At 52.2% G+C, this 20,644-nt stretch overlaps 1 protein-coding gene across 3 annotated transcripts in view; it reads left to right on the top strand.

Moving 5' to 3' along the window:
* The first annotated feature begins 3,637 nt into the window (after positions 1–3,637).
* Positions 3,638–20,644, top strand: part of TFAP4 (transcription factor AP-4) — a 34,108-nt gene continuing 17,101 nt past the window's right edge. The window contains exons 1-4 of one of the 3 annotated variants that reach the window (XM_038420375.2): positions 3,638–3,858; positions 13,010–13,175; positions 16,039–16,137; positions 17,833–18,003. In XM_038420375.2, the coding sequence (XP_038276303.1) occupies positions 3,653–3,858; positions 13,010–13,175; positions 16,039–16,137; positions 17,833–18,003 (642 nt within the window). In that variant the 5' untranslated portion in view covers positions 3,638–3,652. The remainder of the gene's footprint in view (positions 3,859–13,009; positions 13,176–16,038; positions 16,138–17,832; positions 18,004–20,644) is intronic. The other 2 variants (XM_038420374.2, XM_038420376.2) reach the window with 2 other exon arrangements.

The following is a 20,644-nucleotide window of genomic DNA, read 5'->3' as shown; positions in this document are numbered from 1 at the left end:
GGGCTCATCTTGGACCTGTCCCCTCCCCCAACTTTGGCTCCTCCCTTCCATCTGCAGAGCAGCAATGTGAAATTAAGACTATTAATTTTCAGGGGGAATCTGCAAAGTTTTAGTACATTTTACCAGCCCCTGGCATCACCTGTTCCTCTTCCTTCATCAGTGGGCCTAGTTCTTGCTTTCACACTTGATGTTTACATCACAAGAAGTTTGATATGACTCAGGCTATGTCTACACTACAGAGGTGATGCTGGCAGTGCCCTGGAGTTAGACACAGTTTAGGCTGACAAGTTTTTCTGCTGCTGTAGGAATGCCACCTCCCTGGACAATGCCAGTGATGCTGACAGAAATACTCTTGGGTCTCGCTGCATCTACACTGGGGGTTTTTAGGGGTTTTGTCGTTAGAGGTGTGTTTTTTTTCATATCCTGATCAACATAGCTATGCTGGTACAAATTTTAACTGTAAACCAAGCCTGAGTCTAACCACCATTGATCTGGTCCATATTCACCTCTGTTATAGGGTTAGTTGCTTACCCCAAGAGCTCCTTTCTGTAACCTGTTGCTACTGTAGGAAGCTATTTCTTGCTACTGTGGAATAGCTTTATTGCTGTGTCCAGTCTTGGCGTCACTAACGTTATTACAGTCCTGTCCAAACACACGTACCTACTGCTGGAGAAAAGACCTACCACTTGAATTTGTGTTAAAATACAAATTTTGAGAGGAACACCTGGCTCCCGCATTATTAATTGGACATCTGTATTAACAGCTGGAAACTGTTTTGACAACATTGCTAGCAATTCAATTCCAACTATATTTCTCTGATCTAGTGGTCAGGGCTATTGTCTGAGAGTCGGAAATCACAAGAATTATTCCTAACTCTGCCATTAGCTTTATGGCTTCGCACAAGACCCAACGGATGTGCCCCACTTTATCCATCTGTTACTGGGGGATGATGCTTTCCTGAAGAGAAGGGGAAATTATTGTATAGTGGTTTGTCCAAGGATAATCTGAATTTCAGTTGGTGTCGAAGTCTTTCACAGTTTTCTTACACACACACACACACACACATATATGTTGTGTACATTAACTTGTATGGAATGCTGTGTGTCCCTCTCTCAAGGGGAAGTACTGTATGTACCTTATCTTCTCTTAAATCCCTGGATACACTGACTGGGGCCTCTTACGTGAGATGGAAAATTAAAACTGGCTCAGTTTCTCTGGCCTGGCTACATAAGGAAATTAGGTTGGTATAATTACATTGCTCAAGGGCGTGAAAAATCCACATTCCTGAGTAAGGCAGTTAAACTCACCAAATCCCTGGTGCAGACAGCGCTAGCAACCACCTCTGGGAGAGGTAGATGAACTATGACTACAGGGGAACCCCATCTGTTGGTATAGGTAGTGTCTTCACTGAAGCACTACAGCAGCCCTACTTTAAGTGTAGACAGGCCCTAAGTTATCACCACCAACAGCCGCTGATAACAGCTCTTTTGTAGCACTCCTCATTCTCAAAGTGCTTTACTAAAGAGGTTAGTAGCATTAGCCCTATTTTGTGGGGAAACTGAGACACAGAGCGGGGACGTGACTTGCCCAGGTCTCCCAGCTCTGCCATTGTGCCTGCTGTGTATAGTACCCAAATCTCCTGAGTGATAGTTTGATGCTCTATCCATTAGGCTGCACTGCCTCCCACTGTGCACAACTTGGGAAGAACAGGTAAGGCATTCCTCTCCTCTTGTTTTACCTCCCCCCACCCTGTGTAGTTGAGGGCCCAGCTGGCTCAGCATAGGAGGAGTTCAGCAAAGCAGAGCAGGGGACATCTGCTACTTTCTCCTGTTTCAGGCTCCCAAGGGCCCTGAGGTGGGAGGCTGGCCTTCATGCACAGCCTGGCCTTGCCTATTGGTCTGGTCAGTCTGTGGGGCACAGACACACAACAGGATGAGTCTCCTCCTCACACCTGCTAGTCAGACAAACAGCAAAGTAGCCTCGGGGTGGCTGGGTGTCAGAGGGACCCCTGGCAGCTGGGGATGGTGGCAGTTAAAGGGAAGATGCAATGACATCAACAGGGTGTGGGGGTGCAGCCAGGGCACAGTATGTATATGGGGTAGAGCAAGGCCTTAGCAGGGTAGGAGAGCAGCGCTAGGGCAATGATCCCTTACTAATGCCTGCTCACCCCCTCAAGCTGACAGTCATAGATTCCCTGCCCTGGGGTGGGCTGGAAGCAAAGTTCCCACCTGAGGCCTGACAACTGGCAAAGCCAGGCAGTAAGGAAGGTAGGAGCTAGGAAAGGGGGCTCCCCAGACAGATGAGTGGCCCCGGGGGAGGAAGAGTATGCATTGCCAGACATGCCCCTGGAGATTGATCCTAGGCAGCCTCTGTACTAGACATGGGGCTGGTGCAGGATTCAAGCTGCGGGGGGCTCTGGCCTGGTGCACGGGCCCCCAGCTTCACGCTGCCACCACTGGGAGCAGGGTGAGGAGAGAACCGGGCTGGCACCCTCCGCCAGGGGAGGGGTAATCTTGGGGCGGGCAGAGGCAGGCCCAGGTGTGGGGTTAGGACTCCCGGTCCCGGCGATCCCCGCAGAGCGGTGCAGGCTAGGGGGCGGGCTGCCGGCCGGGGGTCACGAAGGTGCTTTCCGCGAGGGGGGCGGCGCTGCGGCCTGTTCCCGGACTCCCGCAGCCCGGCCCGGCGCCCAGCAGGGCCCACCCGCGCGTCCCGCGTCGCTCCGGCCCACGCAGCCGGGGGAGGCGCCGCTCCTGGGCGGGATGGATCGGCACCGCCCCGGACCGGGGCTGGCTGAGCCGTTCAGCTGCTGGCCAGCCGCTTCCCCCGGGCCGGGCGGTGTCGCTGCCGAGCGAACCCGCGGGGACCGGGCACTGGCCTCCCTAGTGTGCCCGGCTCCCGGGCCGTGCCGGACACGGATCTGTGCAGGGAGACTCCCCATAGCGCAGACGCGACCTGCCGCCTCCATCCCCGCGGCAGCCCTGGCTCCGGGTCCCCTCCCCGGCCGTGCAATGTGCGCCCAGATCGCCCGTGCATCCTCCCCCATGTGCGGAGCCAGCCCTTCCCCTTGCTCCCCCGTGCGGGGCCAGTCCCTCCTCATCCCCCCCCCCCATATGTGGAGTCGACCCTGCCTCGTGCATCGCCCCATCTGCAGAGCCAATCCCTATCCCCCCGTATTGACCCCTCGCCGTCCGGGGCTAGCCTCCCCCAATGTGGGGCTAGCCCTGCCCCTCCCCCCATGTGCGGGGCCAGCCCCACGCCTCTCTCCCCTGCCCCCGTGCGGGGCTGGCCCTGCCCCTGCCCCTTTCCGCCCCGTGCATTTCCCCCATCCCCCATGTGTGGGGCCGACCCTGCCTCGTGCGTCCCCCCACATGCGCGGGGCCGGCTCTGCCCCTCCCCCGGCCGCGTATCCCCCGCCCCCCGTGGCTGCTCCGGGCCCGCTTGCCAAGCTGTCAGCTGATGGGCCGCATCACCCCGTAGTGGCGCAGGGAGCCGGGGAGCCCGGGCGCGGGTGGGGGCGGCGCGGGGGCGCGGGCTGCAGCGGGGTCGCTGCGGGAAGGCGGCGCGGCGCGGCAGGGGGCGTGCGAGGGGGCGGGGGGGGCCGCGGGGGCGGTGCGGAGGGGGCCGGGGCGGCGGCAAATAGTCCTTTGTTTACATGGGTCGGTGGCTGGCGGAGGCGGCGCCGCCGGGGGAGGGAGCGCTGCGCTCGCACCAGCTGTTTCCCGCCTTGAGCGGCAGAGGCGCGGCGCGCTCAGCTGGGGCCGGCGCCCGCATGGAGTACTTCATGGTGCCCGCGCAGAAGGTGCCCGCGCTGCAGCACTTCAGGAAGTCGGAGAAGGAGGTGATCGGCGGGCTCTGCAGGTGGGTGCCGCGGGGGGCTCGCGGGGCGCGGGGCGGGCGGCGCGGCTGGCCGGAGCACGTGGGGCCGCGCGCGGCGCTGAAGCCCGGGGCCGCGTGCGGGGCCCGGCGGGCGCAGCGCGCCGCCCGGCTGTGGCGGGTCTCCGGCCCCGGGTCGGGGTGCGGGCCGGGCCGCGCGTGCCCTGCCGGCCGGCCGCATGTTGGGGGAGCTTTAAAGGGGGGTGTGTTTACCACGGGGCCTGGCCGTGACTCGGCAGCCCTCCCGCGGGGGGCGGGCCCGCGCGCCGGGGCCGCCGGGACATGTAGTGCGGCGGCCGCGGCCCTGTGGGGGATGTAGGCGCCCGGCCCACGCTGCCCCGCACAAAGCGGGCCCGGCCCTGGCGGAGCGAGCAGCCGCCAGCGCCCCGTGGGGGTGGCAGCGCCCCAGCCCACGCGTGCGCGCCCCGCGGCGCGTGCGGCAGCTGGCAGGGGCGGGCCCAACCGCCGCTCGCCGCAGGCTGCGGGGAAGGAGCGAGCCCGGCCCCGGCCCCGCGCTCCGGCCATGTGGCGGCTCCGGCCGCCAGGGCTGGGCAGGTGCCTCCGGTGGCCCCGGCTCTCTGCCGGGAGAGCTGGTTACAGCCCGGGCCTTCGCCCCCAACGAGCCTGGAGCCGCGTGCGGGCTGCACGTGGAGATACGCTCCCTGCTGGACCCGGGCTCCAGCCCGCGGGCAGCTGGCAGCTCCGCTGTGCAGGGCCGGGAGCGCCTGTCGGCGCCACCGGGGGAGGCAGGAATGATACCGCTCGAAGCTGGTGTCTCTCCCCACCCCGGGGGGAAATGAATGCCCCTTGTATATTTGGACTTTGGAGATCCGCTGTTGAGTGACTAAGTTAAACAGCACCGCTGTGGCCAGAGCAACCTGTTAAGTTAGTACATACAGTGGGGGAAACACTCAGTGCCTGCAGAAAGACGTTTCATTTACAAATTGGGGATATGCAAATTACCAGCTGTACGGATACCTAAAGGTCTAAACGGATGTGCTAAGTAAGGCTCCAGAAAGTCCTTTTCATCATCATCTTTCACACTCTTGCCCATCTTGGTAGCCTAGAGGGATTTGCTGTATAGAAAGAGTTGGAATCTCTCCTCTGTTTTTTCCACCAAATGCATCCGGTGAAGTGAGCTGTAGCTCACGAAAGCTTATGCTCAAATAAATTTGTTAGTCTCTAAGGTGCCACAAGTACTCCTTTTTCTTTTTGCGAATACAGACTAACACGGCTGCTACTCTGAAACTCTTACACTTGTGTACTAATCTTCAGATTGAAAACTGGGAGGGAAGTAGCCAGAATACAACAATCCTGTAACTAACTTGGATCCATTTACGAAGGGGGACCTGCTATTGAGCAGCCTGCATGAGAAGGAAATTGTCCTTCGTGCTATTGTATTAATATTAATGAGGATCACAATTTGGTGTCGTCTTTATGCCATATGGAATTGCTTTGTACTTTAGCATAAACTAATACATACATATTTTAAAAAGTGCTTTCAGGGCACTCTCTTAATTGTGGGAGCAGCACTAAAATATAAGTTCCTCTCTGTTTACAGTATGCTGGCTTTATTTGAATTGTCTCTCAGCTGGCCTATTTCCTACTCAAATATCGGTCCTGGACAAGTGGTGATGGCCGTCTTTAGTTAACCGCAGTGGAGATTATAACCTGTGTTTGAAGGCCCTGCCCAGAAGGGTGCCACCAACAGTATTCTTTCTGAGGCTCATTAAGCTCTCTAGATACTTAGGATAGGAAAAAAGAGGAATCCTTCCATAAGCACCTTGAAGCTGTATTAATCTAAAACAGTGGTTCTCAACTAGGGGTGCAGGGGCTGGGAGCAGGTTTCAGGGGATGCGTCAACCAGGACCAGTGTTAGACTTGTTGGGGCCCAGGGCAGAAAGCCTAAGTGCTGCTTGGCAGGGCTGAAGCCCAGGGCCCTGAGCCTGCCACCTGGGGCTGAAGCAGAAGCCTGAACAACTGTGTGTGGGGGGCCCAGTGGCAATTGCTCAGAGTGCTACCCCTTAACACCAGACCTGGCTTTTCTATGTAGAGAATAGTTGTGGCATAGGTGAGCCATGGAGTTTTTATAGCATGTGGTGGGGACCTCAGGAAGAAAAAGGATAAGAACCCCTGATATAGAATATCATGCTTAGAAGGGCACTGACCATTATTGTGGGTAGAATTTTACGGAACAATGTATTCACTCATCCCCTGTGAAGCTTGAGAATAAAATCTGCATCTTTTCAGTTTTATGCACATTGGATAGTTACAGGATAGTTGCCCATGGGGGGTGTTTTCTAAATTTTATTTTTTATTGTTGGGGTGGGGGAAGCACTGAGATGCATTTGTTTTAGATAAATTGTGGTGGATTTATTAATGTGAGAGAACAGGTTTGTATCTTTGTTTTCACTTGGTGATTGGAACGTTTTTCCACTTGCCACTAGGATGACATTAACATCTTAGACCAGAGGTGGGCAAACTACGGCCTGCGGGCCACATCCAGCCTGCGGGACCGTCTTGCCTGGCCCCTGAGCTCCTGGCTGGGAAGGCTAGCCTCTGGCCTCTCCCCAGCAGCGCCGCCACCGTACGTCCAGTGCTCTGGCCCGCTGGGCAGCGCGGGCAGCATGGCTGGCTCCGGGTGGGGCTGCGAGCTCCTGCTGCTCTGAGCAGCATGGTAAGGGGGCAGGGAGCAGTGGGGTTGGATAAGAGCCAGGGGGTCCTGCAGGGCAGCCAGGAGACAGGGAGCAGGGGGTGGTTGGATGGGGCGGAGGTTTGGGGGGGGCAATCAGGGGATGGGGAGCAGGGTGGGTTGGATAGGTGTGGGAGTCCTGGGGGGCCTGTCAGGGGGTGGAGATAAAGGTCAGGGCAGTTGGGGGATGGGGAATGGGGTGGTTGGACAGGGGATGGAGTCCCAGGGGACCTGTCGGGGCTTGGATGTGGATGGGGCGGGGGGGGCAGAGGACAAGGAGCAGGGGGGTTGGATGGGTCAGAGGTTCTGAGGGGGGCAGTCAGGGGGTGGGAGGTGGCGGGGGCCAGGCTGTTTGGGGAGGCACAGCCTCCCCTACCCGGCCCTCCATACAGTTTCGTAACCCCGATGTGGCCCTTGGGCCAAAAAGTTTGCCCACCCCTGTCTTAGACTGTAAGGGGATGACTTCCCATAGTCTTTTTTTTTTTCTCTGCTGAAGGAGAAGATGAAGTTCTGCTTCAATACTACAGAATGCTGTAGGAAGGCTGTATCCCTAGAGTTCTTTGGAATATTGTGGGTTTGTAGAAACCCTATGATCACTTTCTGTAAGAATTTCATTTTATTCTTAGGTTTCAGAGTAGCAGCCGTGTTAGTCTGTATTCGCAAAAAGAAAAGGAGTACCGGTGGCACCTTAGAGACTAACAAATTTATTAGAGCATAAGCTTTCGTGAGCTACAGCTCACTTCATTTTATTCTTAGACTTCTTATTGGTTTGGGTCCACTTCTGCAGGAACAACTAGCACAGGTGAAAGTGAACCTGTTTTCAAATATCACCTTCATACGGATGAACAAGTCATTGGTATACAGGCTGGAAGACTGACTACTGCTTACATCTCCATATCTTCAGTGTCTGTAGACTGGTTTATTGATTAAGTGGGTCTCACACTAAGCATATAACTTCAAGAATCTCCAATGAGAACTGCTTTTTGTTTAGACTGACTTGTCTCCATCTGTTTCATAGCAGCTTTATTCTGCTTAATAACTAGCCTGTGTTTGTACTTCACTTGGAAGATACCTGCATGCTAAGTGTAGCTATTTAATTTATTCCCAATAAATGACAGCTGGAGTTAGAGACATGGACAAGGAGGACCAACGTCCGTTGGTGAGAGAAACAAGCTTTTGTGCTTATTCAGAACTCATCTTCAGTCTGGGTGAAGTTACAGCTATTTCATGATGCTGCCATAGAATCCCCTAATGCTGTGCTGCAAATTCTAGTTCAAGACTTGAGTATGTCAACTCTGGTTTATGTTGGTTTCTTCTGTCCTGTAAATGAAACCTGGGGCAGAAGTATGAGGAACCCCAAGGCAGAATTGGTCCTCTGTCAGAGACTTGTATGCAATTGGTACTCTTCTGATCCAGCAGATTGGATCCTGGTACAGTGCAGGCAGTTTCTAGGCAAGCTTCTTCCTGCCTAGCTGTATGAAAGAATCTTGCTTCTCATCTGCAGTGTCCTACCCTGCGCTGGATCTCTTTTGAGCAGAGACTGAGTCATATTGAATTGTATTTTGGTGTGTTTGTGTGTGCGGGGAAGGGGCTATGAATAAACGTCTGAAGGGACTAGCATGAAAATCCATTGAACTCGCTTTATTTGTGACTAACGTCTAAATCTGCACTCTAGCTTCCCAAGGTAAAAGATCAAGGTACTAACTCCCACTGTCCTATTTAATTCACCAGGCTAGCTTCTAAATGCATTTTTCTCTGTTTAGTTCTGTCACTTTTAAAAAGTCTTTCACCAGGAAGAACAGTTGGGGGGGGGGGGGGGAAGGTTGAGAGGTCCCCTGATGAGGAAATGGGCTCTTCCTCTTTCTTTCTCTCTCAAGAACCTCTGCTTCCTAGATGGCCCTCTTGAGCCACCTTTGTCTAATTTCCCCATGGGCCAAAGGTTTAGACTATCCCAGACAGATAGCAGCTGGGGCTCATAGCTGTGCTCAAAGGAAAGCCATAGCGGCCACATGCGAGATCTGAGGGTTTCACTTTAAAAAAAAAAAAAAAAAAAAAAAAAAAAAATGTAGGCATCTACAGTCTGCTCCATCTTTTATATGGGGATGATGCTCAGAAAGGCTACAGGCCCACCTCAGACCAGAATGGAGCAGATCACTGCCTCGTTAAAAGATGAGGATGGCTTGGGATTTTTAGTGTAGAACAGTTGGACGAGTGGGTCTTGTTCCGGCCAACCCTGGGTTGGCCTTCTGGCTTGTGGGCACAGACCAGGGTATTTCTGGATGGATCCAGCTGGAGTTTGTGGGATCACTGATTGGTTTTGTGAGGATGCAGGGTAGGAAAGAGTTAACCTCAATATATGGGCCAGAGCAGCCTTCTCGATGGTCCTGCAAGCACCTGCACTGGAGAGTCATGCTTGCCCCATGAAGCCCTGCTATCCACCTTTGGTATCCCTACGGAACTGCAGGGCCAGAGCCGAACTGCAAGATTATTGTTTGTCTTGAGCAGTGAAGTGGCCTTGGAGTTAGCAGTGAGAGACTGTCTTGTCTTCAGATCCTTCTGAATATATTTGTTGAATAGTCATGTGCTTTCATCTGTGTTTTCACTTGTGCTTTCACTCTCGCTATGTGACCAATAGCACAATGGGGTTCCGTGTTCAGTGACAGCGGAGTAAGAAGGTATTTCCCCTAACTGTCAGGCTGTGAACTCAGTATGGGCTTGGAGAGACAGGCTGGGTTCCTTTTTGCCCATCTTCCCCAATAACCAAGGCACTGCCAGATGTACGGCCCTGAGCGATACTTATGCAATCCCATTGCCTTCACTAGGGTTGCTCAGGAAAAGTTAAAGGAGGAATTTGGCTGAGCAGTTGATTTAGTTAAGAAACCTGGTGTTCAAAACTGAAGAGAGCAGACCTGTGCTCGCTGGGCTAATGCGAGCCAGAATGTACTTTAGGGGATCCTGAATATACGTGGGCACAGGTCTGACAGCTGCTCTTCGGAACAGAACTGTGCTTTAATATCTCACTCTTGTGGCGTGAACCCCAGTCTCAGTTCTCTTGTCGCTCCTCCCCTGGGGCTCTGGCTTTCAGAGCCTTCTGCTTCCTGGGGTGGTAAGAATGTGTCATTTATATAATGGCGAGCCCTTGTCCAGGGGCTTTGCTCCTTTTTCCCCCCCCCCCCCGTTACCTTGGCTGTGATGTGATGAACTTGTGGGTGCTGCCCTGAAGTTCAGCAGCTTCTTTATGACTTGACACTACTGACCGCACCCTTAGAAATTGGACTTTAGTCCACAAAAGGAGGAGAAGATTGAGAAGTCAGGCTGAGTCTCTGGCCCTGTTGTGCCCAGGGGCTGGCTCATACCTGGTGTATTGGATCACCCCCATAAGCTCATTTTGCACTTCTGTTGTATAACATGAACGAAAATGGGCAAAGAAACCGTAAATCTCCATTTGCAATGTCAAGCAATGTGATCTTTCTTCACTCCAGTCTTTGCATTTGTATAGCCCCTTCTGTCTGAGGCTCTCCTCGCACTTGCAGTGTTTTCCCGTGCTGGCTGTGTTTGCAGGTTGATTGTAGCACACTTGACACAGCTGGCCAGGACTGGTGACTCCAAGACACATCAGGGTAGTTAATAGAGAGGAAAGTGGCTGTTAGGGTGAGTTAATACGGAATCTCTCGGGCTGAGATCTTGCTGGCTGTTAACAAGTGACAGTGGATAGCAGGTGGCTGGAAGCGCAGTTTTCATTGTTCTTGAATTCCAGCATGACTTTAGTAACTGAATTCTCATTTAGGCTTGGCTATTGTGTATACATAATGGAATTGTTTATTGGAAGCTGCTTTCTATGTCTAATTCTTGATATAGCAGCTACTAACATCATGATGGGAAAATACAAACGAAATACAAGATAGTAATCAGAAAGATGTGGTTTGTGGATTTTTTTAAAGGCATGCATCTCATAGCTGGTCAGGGCTAGAAACCACCTCTACTTAACCACATTGTTAAGTAGCATTCCCAGCTCTCCAATGGCCTAAAGCTTTTTTGGTGACTTGCAAGGTATGTGACCTTTGAAATTGCCAATCGTCTTTCCTAAAGTATAGTCTCTGGCAATGGGCCAGGTTTTCTATTCCAAGGTCTGGCACATGGATCAGTCTCCTGTTGCTCTGCGACATGGGCCACATGTGCAGGTTTGTTAGGAGGGTGAGGTTGTTGGTTGTTCATTGCATGGAAGGCATGGAGGGATAGATCCAGAGCTGGGAGTACTGTGTAAATACTGCTTCATCTTGTTGTGGAGTTCAACTTCCTCTTTTTGTTTTAATAAAATATATTCTGTATTAGGATTAAGCCATCCGGTTTTCTTTTCCTCTCCCGGGCCTCAGATTTGCCCTCTGTTGAGGAATAGTCTGGACTAGGAATATGGGTTGGCATGGTTTTAAACACTAGTGTAGTCGGGGTTTAAAAACTTGTGAGCCAGTCATGGTCAAGCCCAGGTTCCCCCCGCAGGACTGACCACAATGTTTCTTCCTCCAGCTAGTTGCTGGGTGGCGTTTGGTGTGGGAAGTGTTTTCCTGGCCAGTCTGCCAGATCACTTGGGAACAGAACGCACAGAAGAGGCAGCAGGAAGCAGGCGGGAGCCGTGGCTTTGGGTGGGGTGGGGGCTGCCTCTGCTGGGAGTGATCATCTGGAAGCCATCAGCAAGGGGGGGAGGGGGCCTCTCATCTGATTCTACCAGGGCCACACACACAGGCTGGCCCTGCAGGGACCTCAGCTTAGATGCTTGGCTCTTTCTTACCATGGATAAGTTGCGGAGGGGAGGTGAGTAACCAGAGGCCCTTGCTGCAGCTCACCAGCTCTCTTAATCTTTTAATCCTCCCTCTTCCCTGCCCAGCCCTACACCTTTCAGCAGCCCTCAAACGCATCCTGGAGGAGCTGTGACTCCTCAGGGCCAGGCTCTGTTCCACTGGTACCGGAGGGTCCCTTTATTTTGGTCTTGCTTAGCACCTTTGTACTGAAGGATTCCAAAGATTCTTCCCATCTCTCTGTATTGGAGTTCTTGTGTCCACTGGTGAAATAGAGCCCCACAGGTACTGAACCTAGCAATTTCATAGTGCAGGTAACCAGTCCACAACAGGGTATGACAGCAAGGAGAGGCCACTGTGTCCAGTTGACAGTAAATTGGTTGTTCAATGAAGTAGAATGCAATGACCAAGTTAGAAGTTGGGCAGACTGCTGGGGTGATGCCTTGTCTTACAAGATGTACCCTGGGCTCAAATGAATACGTATGTCTAGGCCCTCCGTACTAAGCCTCATCTGAAAGATGTAGTGTCCCTAGTCTCATGCTGGGGCATTGGGTTATTTTAATATTAATTCAAGGAAGAGTGCCACCCACTGTGTCACCACTTTCTTCAGCACCTTGGATTTTCTTTAGTGGCCTCCTAGCTAAGCTTTGTTCTGCTCTGATCCTGCATAGCTCTGGAGGTTGCAAGAGATCCCAGCCTGCGGTGGTGTGGCTGTGGAATGAGAGTTGGAAAGCAGGCAGTCTTTGAATCGCACCTTCTGCTTGCAGTGAGGGCGGGGAAACGCCTCTTCTTCCCCCAGCCCTCAAAAATGGTGTGAAAGGTCTTTGGGCTCAAATAAACTGTCGTAAATAGGAGCAGAGTCCCAAAGCAGTTAGTCTCTCAGTTTGGAAAGCTGATTGCTCCCCCAACCACTGGAATGGTGTGATGTCCCTCCCAGGTGTGGTCCCCATTCCTAGCTCTTCCCTCCTTTTGCCCTAAAATCACCTGGATGCTGCTCTGTCCTTCAGGGGCAGCAGCACCTTGTCCTCTACCTCTTCTGGGCAGAAAGTGCTTTGTGTAGGAAGTATGAGGCTGATGGGACCTGGTTAGTTTCTGCCGGCACAGTGGCCCAAGAGGGAGTGACTGACATTGACTAGGTTTCTGTCCTTCCTTCAGGAGGATCAGCACCATCTTTACCCACAGGACTGTCCCATGTAGCAGATCTTAAAATGCAAGGTCCCAGCAATCCCTGAATTTAAATACCCCGAGAAAGACCTAGGGAGTGAGTTCTAGCCTCAATTTGGATTAGCCGCATTCCCCAGACGCCTCAAAATTCTCATGAAAATGACCCCCACCCAACTCCAGGTGTAGGTGTGCTCTCAGGTTATGATCGCTGCCTGGAAAAAGGACTGTAGATCTGTAGCTTGAAGTGCAGGAACAGCTGCTCCTCCATCTCAGGAGAATAATCTTTTGGTTTCCTGAAAATTTCTTTGTCTACCAATCTGCTTCTTGCAAAACAGGTAGCATCGAGGAAGAGCACCCTCTGGGGCTCTATCCTGTAATGCAGTATATCATGGTAAAAAGAGTGAACCTCCATCTTCAGGTTCAGAGTGGGCATTGCCTGTCCTCTTGAGCACTGCCTGTTCCAGCTAACCCTCTGTCTCCCTCTTAGCCTGGCCAACATCCCACTGACCCCAGAGACCCAGCGGGACCAGGAGCGGCGGATACGCAGAGAAATTGCGAACAGCAACGAGCGAAGGCGGATGCAGAGCATCAATGCCGGCTTCCAGTCTCTGAAAACCCTCATTCCACACACAGACGGGGAGAAGCTCAGTAAGGTGAGGGGGAGTCTGTGTCTGTATGGCTGTGAGGGTGTGCATGTGCTCTAGGGTAGGTGTCCAGATTCTGTCTGAGCTGCCAGGATCCTCTAGCTATTAACTTGTTGCTGACCCATTGCTTTGTAGCAGTGATGTTCTGTCATTAAGTAACTCAATCTCCCAACCATGTGGATCTAAAAAAAAATCTCCTAAGTAAAATAAGCTCACACAGAAAACTTCAGCTTGTAGCTAAGGTTGCTCCTGGGATTATGTAATGAGGCGACGAACTTGGGGGGGGGGGGTAGCATGAGCACTGAAATTATAGTGAAGGTAAGTAATATAGAAGTTCCGTTAGCCTTGCAAGTCATAGACTGCACTAGTGATATGTTAAGAGTGTGTAGATGTGTTGTAAAGCAAATATGCAAGTTGCATTTTTCATGTCAAACCTATGAGTGGAGTGGCAAGATAACTAGAATATTTAGCAAAAAGAAAGAGTACTTGTGGCACCTTAGACTAACAAATTTATTTGAGCATAAGCTTTCGTGAGCTACAGCAGCTCACGAAAGCTTATGCTCAAATAAATTTTAGTCTCTAAGATGCCACAAGTACTCTTTTTTTCTTTTTTGCAGATACAGACTAACACAGCTGCTACCCTGAAACCTAGAATATTTAGGTAAATTACTGTCACTGGCCACTTCCCTGCTCTTTAGTGAGTAGGGATTGTAAAACTGATGGTCTTGTTGCCTCATATAAGGCTGTTACCAGTGAAGCAATTTTACCTGTGCTAATAGAATGTTCTGTGTGGGGAATTCCTGGGGCACGCACCTGTGATGTGCCTTAAATACCCAGGACATTGAAACAATCAGGGTGGCATAAACATGGAACACTCTGTGTGCATACATTGGTGCTAGGTCCCAGAGCGCTGCTTCTGTCCTGAGCAATTCCTCCCAGGAGTTCCGGAGCAGGGAGTGGTGATGGTGACGGGGCGGAGTTTAGAAGTATTTTAAACCCTAGAGAGCTGAGAGCCCTTTCCCATCTCCTGCAAGACTTAGGAGCGCTGAAGGAGACAAGGAGCAGAGTCTCTTATCTTAAACAGATTTCAGAGTAGCAGTCGTGTTAGTCTGTATTCGCAAAAAGAAAAGGAGTACTTGTGGCACCTTAGAGACTAACACATTTATTTGAGCATAAGCTTTCGTGAGCTACAGCTCACTTTATTGGATGCATTTGGTGGAAAATACAGTGGGGATATTCACACACACACACCACACACACACCACACACACACACAACATGAAACAATGGGTTTTATCATACACACTAAATAAATGTGTTAGTCTCTAAGGTGCCACAAGTACTCCTTTTTCTTATCTTTAAGAGTTCCTGGGCTTTGCAGGATGGGATTCTTTTGCCAGTGAGCCCCTTACAGCTTCTTGCGAGCAAACTGACTTCCGATGAAGCACATCATGGCCTATGCACATAGCCAGTTAGGCACTGAACCACTTAGTTTCTACTAATATAAGACCAAGGAGCCCAGCAGGGCTTAGGTGCTCCTAGATCTCAGTGTTGCTAAAGTTCCCCATGTTGTTGTCTGGGCTACCTGGCTTGCTCTGTTCCCTCTTGGACTTCCTGGAGCATATAAAGTTGTGGCAAACAGCGCTAGTAACTTTGGTCTTTGTAGCTGGTATTTCTGGATGCTGCTGTGACTGTCTCGTGTAGAGCCACAGCTTGCTTTGACTTTCCTTTTGCACCTGAAATGTCTTTTAAAATCGCAGGCATCTGAACAGCCCTGCTATTCAAAAAGGATTAATTTAACCCCTTTGGATTGTGAAATGACTCCTGTGACTTACATGGAGCCCTGCAGCCCACCCTACATATCCCCTCAGTGTAAGAATGTTGTGTCACATGTTTGCTTTCATCCTTATGCAGGGCTGTAAATGCTGCTCCTGCTGAGCTAACTAGGCAGCTGCTAATGATGCTTCCAGAAAGGAAAATGTGGTGGTGGTTTGGGGCCTGGGGGTATGTGTGTGTGTGTGAAGTTCTCTGCTTATTGGTGCAGCATGGACAGCAGCAGGGTGGATATCTGCCATGTTGCCCTGCCGTTGTGCTTAGCTGACTTGGAGAGAATGCCCTCCCCATGGAGGAGAGGGGACTTGAAGTTTCATTCAGTTCTCCTCAGATTGAGATCAAAGGGGCCGGTTAGTGACTCCTACACTGGTAGATTTTTGTAATATGGAAACTTGTACACTAGGAATTAGGCTGAGACCAAGCAACTTGCATCACAGGCCACCAATAACTCTCAGATGCTAACCCCTGGCTCTTTGGGGCGTAGGCTCTGGGGCTTCCAGGAGGCAGCAAGCATGCTGTGGGTGGTCTAGGAGGCTGGTGCTGGCATGGCTCATTGGCAGAGTGCTAGGAGCTGGTGTAAAGGCAGGTCTAGAACAAGTTGAGGTTCCAGCTGGGGAAGGAGGTGGCTCATGTCTACCACCAGTGCACTGAGGGCCAAGGTACATTTCATTGTCTGGGGGGAGCTCCTTTTAGCACTTCACAAGCACTGAGGAGTCTTTCTGGTCAGGGGTTGAGTGGGGAACACTTGTGGCTTAGGGGCCTGGGAGGCAGATGACTGGGGGCTCATCTTCACATGGAGCTACTACATTGATGGGAGAGTTAATCTGGGAGTAGTGGCAGTTTGTCTCCTACTCCCAGTCGCCATTTGGTGCAAGGACTCCAGCTGTCTGACAGATGATTTTTGGAAGAGGCAGAGGAACAAATCTCCAGTTATATTTGTTGGTTGGGGGGGAATATCGAGGGGTGGGGGGCATGAGAGGGGAGATGACGACATGCCGACCTTCCTGTGCCACTAACCCTCTTTGCTGGTTCTCTCAAGGCGGCGATTCTCCAGCAAACAGCTGAATACATCTTCTCTCTGGAGCAGGAGAAGACTCGGTTACTGCAGCAGAACACGCAGCTCAAGCGGTTCATCCAGGTAGTACAGCTATTGCTTTTTTCTCTGTTATTCCCCTTTCCTACCTCTCTGCTAGGAAAGCTCTAGAACCACAGAATAACCCAGGCCCCTTAGCAAGCATGAGAAGCATTTGTATTGCCCAATGTAATTCCCACCCAGCCCGGTCGGTATTGGTCAGCTGATGGAATGTCGCTGGGTCTCTGTGCGTCATCTGATGGAGTTACTCTGCTCTCTCTGGGAGCATGGCCAGTCAGGCCTCCTGCTTCTCCCCCAAACTCTTCTAGATCAGCAGTGGAAACCCGGAGGGGAGGGGAGGCTTCCTGCTGCTTATCCTTGTGACACGCTGAAGTTGGGTATAGGCCTCTTCCCTGCCTGACTGTGTATCCCAGTCATCTTGACCTGTCCCTGTGCTGGCGTGATCCAGATCTCAGAGCTTTGCTGCATCTGTTTTGCTGGGAAACTGACAAGAAGCAGCACAAACCTGACGTAACCTGCCCCTGCAGAGGGCAAAGTGAATGGGGAGTTGTTCACTGGATAGGGTGTCCTTAAGATGACTAGCTGCTACAGGTGCCTTGTTGGCAGTGACTTTCCACGCTGATAATGTGCTCAGTGCTTATGTAAGTGAGGATCTGGTCTGTTTAAGGGTCTGGTTTGTGTTCCTGACCTGCGGCCCGCCCCTGCTCTCCAGCCTGGGACCCCACACAGCTGTGCCAGTGCACCTTGGCTTAGCTAGCTGGGACTGTGCAGGCAGAGGCTGCAGCCATGTAGCTGTCAGCACGAGTGGCGAATGCATGATGAGCCCACAGCTCACTTTTGTGGGGGGTTTTTATATTCTGGCAGGGCCAAAGGCAAACTCATTTTAACCCCTCGCTGATGGGATGGCATTCATAATGCTGCACTCCTTACTACTCCATTTTGGTGTAGCAGGAACTTGGGCCCTAGCTGGGGAGCTGACTATGTTTTAAAACTGGATAAATCTATTCGCATGTGACCAAAATATTGATGGCTTTTACAGGCTGGGTTACAGTTCTCGGGCATTTCTGGAGATTTGTCCGAGAAGGCTGTAGCGTGGCTGGAGTGTGTCAGCGGCTCGTCCCTGGCTGTGATTTTGTTGGCTATCAAGTGAAGCAGGATCAAGCCTGGGGACAGAGTTTGTATGGGAGACTGACACAAGCTCAGGGGCACAGCAGGAAGTACTAGTGGTGACTGAGGGGAGAGAGCACTTTCCCTGGGTGTGGGTCCTGAGCCCAGCATTGTGCCAGAAAACCACTGTGCTCCTGGAAGTGTCCTGAGCTGCTCTACCAGATTGTTTGCTGAAATATGTGTCAGTAGGAGTTTTAACCCCCCCAGTCCGAGCAAGTGCCAGTGGGGTAATTAGTAACTGCTGACACTTAGCCCTTTTCATCAATAGGTCTTTTTTTCACAAAGGGGCGGGTGAAGGTTGTTATCCCCCCTTCAGAAGCTGAAGGATACAGAAAAGGAGTCTTCTGACGCTAACCATTGCCACTGCTGCCCTGCATTTACCCTGATATGGGTTCTTCACTTGATATTGTCCTGTTCCTGTGTACTGCTGTGTTCCATTCTAGAGGTGGCTGCACTTTGCTGTGCAATCTGTGGCATGCTCTGGGATCCCCATGGTGATGGAAGGGTATTCGCTGACAGGCCTTGTGGTCACTGTTTGGTCCCTTTGCCTCTGACTTTGTGTTTTATTGGCAGGAGTTCAGTGGCTCCTCCCCAAAGCGGCGGCGGGCAGAGGACAAGGACGAGGGCATTGGCTCGCCGGACATCTGGGAGGACGAGAAGGCAGAGGATCTGCGCCGAGAAATGATTGAACTCCGACAGCAGCTTGACAAGGAGCGCTCGGTCCGCATGATGCTGGAGGAGCAGGTGAGGCCTGTGAGGGGGTGTAGACAGCCTGGACACAGGGTAGATGGTGCAAGGAGGGTGCTCTGCTCTCCAGGCAGGGGTCTCTGGGGGAACTGACAGCCTCTGAGGAGCCTGTTTAGGGTAGTGACTGGAGGAGGAGAGGACCCAGCCTGTGCCACCTGCTCACCAGCAGATTGATTCCTCAGGGAGGCAGCTGTCTGTGCTCCTGGCCCCTTGTGCTTGCAGCAGAGTGGTGCAGGCAGTCTGCAGTCTTATGGCGCCCTCTAGTGAACGATGGCAGATCAACCCAGATGAGATGTGCTGAGACACTAATTTCTCTGAAGTACTATCTGCCAGGAATTTCTTTTGTCTTGGTGAAGCAACTACAATTTGTAAGCAGGTAGAGTGGGATCCTGGCACTCTGCCGGACGCTGTGTGCCATGTCCTGAATGATGTATGCGCTGCCTTCCCAGTGTTGCAGCCATTTTCCCCCTTGGCTAAGGAGCTCCTGACGTGCTGTTGCTGCCCTTGTCATTGTTTGCCTGTCAGTTGCCTACATTCTGTGGTCACAGCATGTTCTTGTAGCCCCTCGGGGCTCTGGCTGTATCCGCCTCAGCCTTGCTGGGCCATGCTCATGTCTCTTGACGAGCCATGTCTTCACTGGTGTGTGTTGGAAGGCGGAGCAGGGCTGCTCCTTACCTCCAGGTCACATCTGTATGGCAGAGCTGTCTGTGATGGATGCCTGTGCTGTCCCCTAGGCCAGGATGAGCAGGGTGGCTGCTGTCTACGAGTTTTGCTCCTGGCATTGAAATGTGGGGCACCTCACTGTCCTCCTTGAGGCATCCCAGGGAGACTCCTGGAAGTCCAGTCTGTGGCTGGCCCAGAGTGCTTCGAAGGTAAACCTCAAAACTCAGCCCTGAGCTAGTCAAAATAGTGGAGCACCAAACTCTGCGCTTGCACCCCGTGATGGTGCAGACTGGGCTGTGAACTGCTAGGTCCAGTGAAGCACACAGCTCCATTCCCATTGAAGCCATGGGCTCTGCCTAGTGCTGGTTCCTTGGTGCGCTTGGGCCTTCAGGCTTGAAGCCTGGATGCGGAGCTCTAGGTCATGAAATGAGGTGGAATCTCCACAGTCAAGATGGAGGTGCTGACATCCCTCCCTGATGGCCCTGATTCTAGGCAGCTTTGCATCAAGGCTTTCAGCTTTCTCCCCCTCCAGAACTCATCCACTGAAAGGGGAGGAGTGCGGATTCTGAGTATTGGTGCATGCCTGGTGACCTACCCTGATTGCTCCTGGTCCCCTGCAAGGTTTCAGTGAGGCCTTCCTTATCTGCTTGTAAGCATCCCTCTAGCCTGGACCCAGCAGATGGAGTTGGAGCTCTTGTGCTGAGGCAGTCGGCTCTCCCAGCACAGGAGATTTTGATATCTCTGCTTTGCAAATCTAAGGCCTTCCAACTCCCTTTCCCAGTCCCCTCAATAATACCAGCTGCCTGCATCAGGGCAGGCAGAGAACCAGGCTGACAGAGGCTGCTCTCTGGACTCGGATGACGCTAAATTCTCTCCCACTGTGGGAACACCAAATTCGTCCTCTTCATGTGAGGATTCTGCTCTTTCCTGGGTCCTACTGAGGCTCTTCAAGATGGGTGACTTGGAGCTGAAGCCAGTCTGGGATTCCACAAGGGCCATGACTGTGAAGTATCTGGCCTAGGAACTCTCTCCGACCAGGTTGCCACACTCATTTACTTCATTTTGGCTCAGCTGGTGAAAGAGGGGTGGGTGGCAGGCCCCTAACGCAGACCCTCTCGCAAGAGCTGGAGGAAAAAAACTCTGTTCCTGGAAGATAGTGCTAGCTGGGTCTCCCTCCCTCTCTGAGACTGTGTGGTGGAGTTGGTTGTTGCTACGGGGAAGACCAGCTATGCTCATAGTCCTGCACCCCTGTGCTCTCAAGTCTGTCTCCTGGCTTGCCCCTTGGGTCACTCCGAGCGAGGGTAGGGCAAGGCTATGCTTGGAAAGCTGATTTGACCTTCCTGTTGATCTTCAGGGGTCCTTAGTGGTTGTCAGACTTGGAGGTTCAGGTGAGAGCTATTGACTCTTGAGATTCCTCCCCAAGACGATATCAGATGCCAGCCTATTGTCCTGCCAGCTCTCCTCACACCCACAGTGGGAAGGCCTTTCCCTGTGTGTTCTGTGCTGAAAGGCCTTCGGCTTCTGCCTTGAGTGGACTAAAGCCCTAAAAGAGCCATCCAGGTTTTAGCAGCATTTGGCAGTGCCACAACTACAGGGACCACATCGAAGTGCCTGGAGTGATGCATGGTGCCATGGCCCGGCTAGCTTGGAACTAGGTGGCCGTTTCAAGGCAAGGCTGTCCCCGTGGGCTGTCTGAGGGTGTTTCTGTTGCAGAAATCCGGTAACACAGTGCTGCAGTCTCTTCTCCACACATAGAGAGCCTCACTGCCTTGATTTGCTCTCAGTAGGGAATGCCATTTCAGCCTCTGAACCTGGTCTCAAGGCCAGGGACCTCTTGTTCTTAGGACCTCAGGGAGGTCCTTTTTTCATTGCACATGTGCCTTATTGCCTATCTTTTTGTATAAAGTTTTTTTTGTTTCTAATTTACTGTCTCCTCTCAGGTGCAAAACATCCAAGCAGCTGAGACTTTGAAGAG

The sequence above is a fragment of the Dermochelys coriacea genome, chromosome 10, assembly GCF_009764565.3.
Source record: "Dermochelys coriacea isolate rDerCor1 chromosome 10, rDerCor1.pri.v4, whole genome shotgun sequence".
Classification (NCBI taxonomy): Eukaryota; Metazoa; Chordata; order Testudines; family Dermochelyidae; genus Dermochelys; species Dermochelys coriacea.
This window is presented reverse-complemented; position numbering and strand designations above follow the sequence as displayed.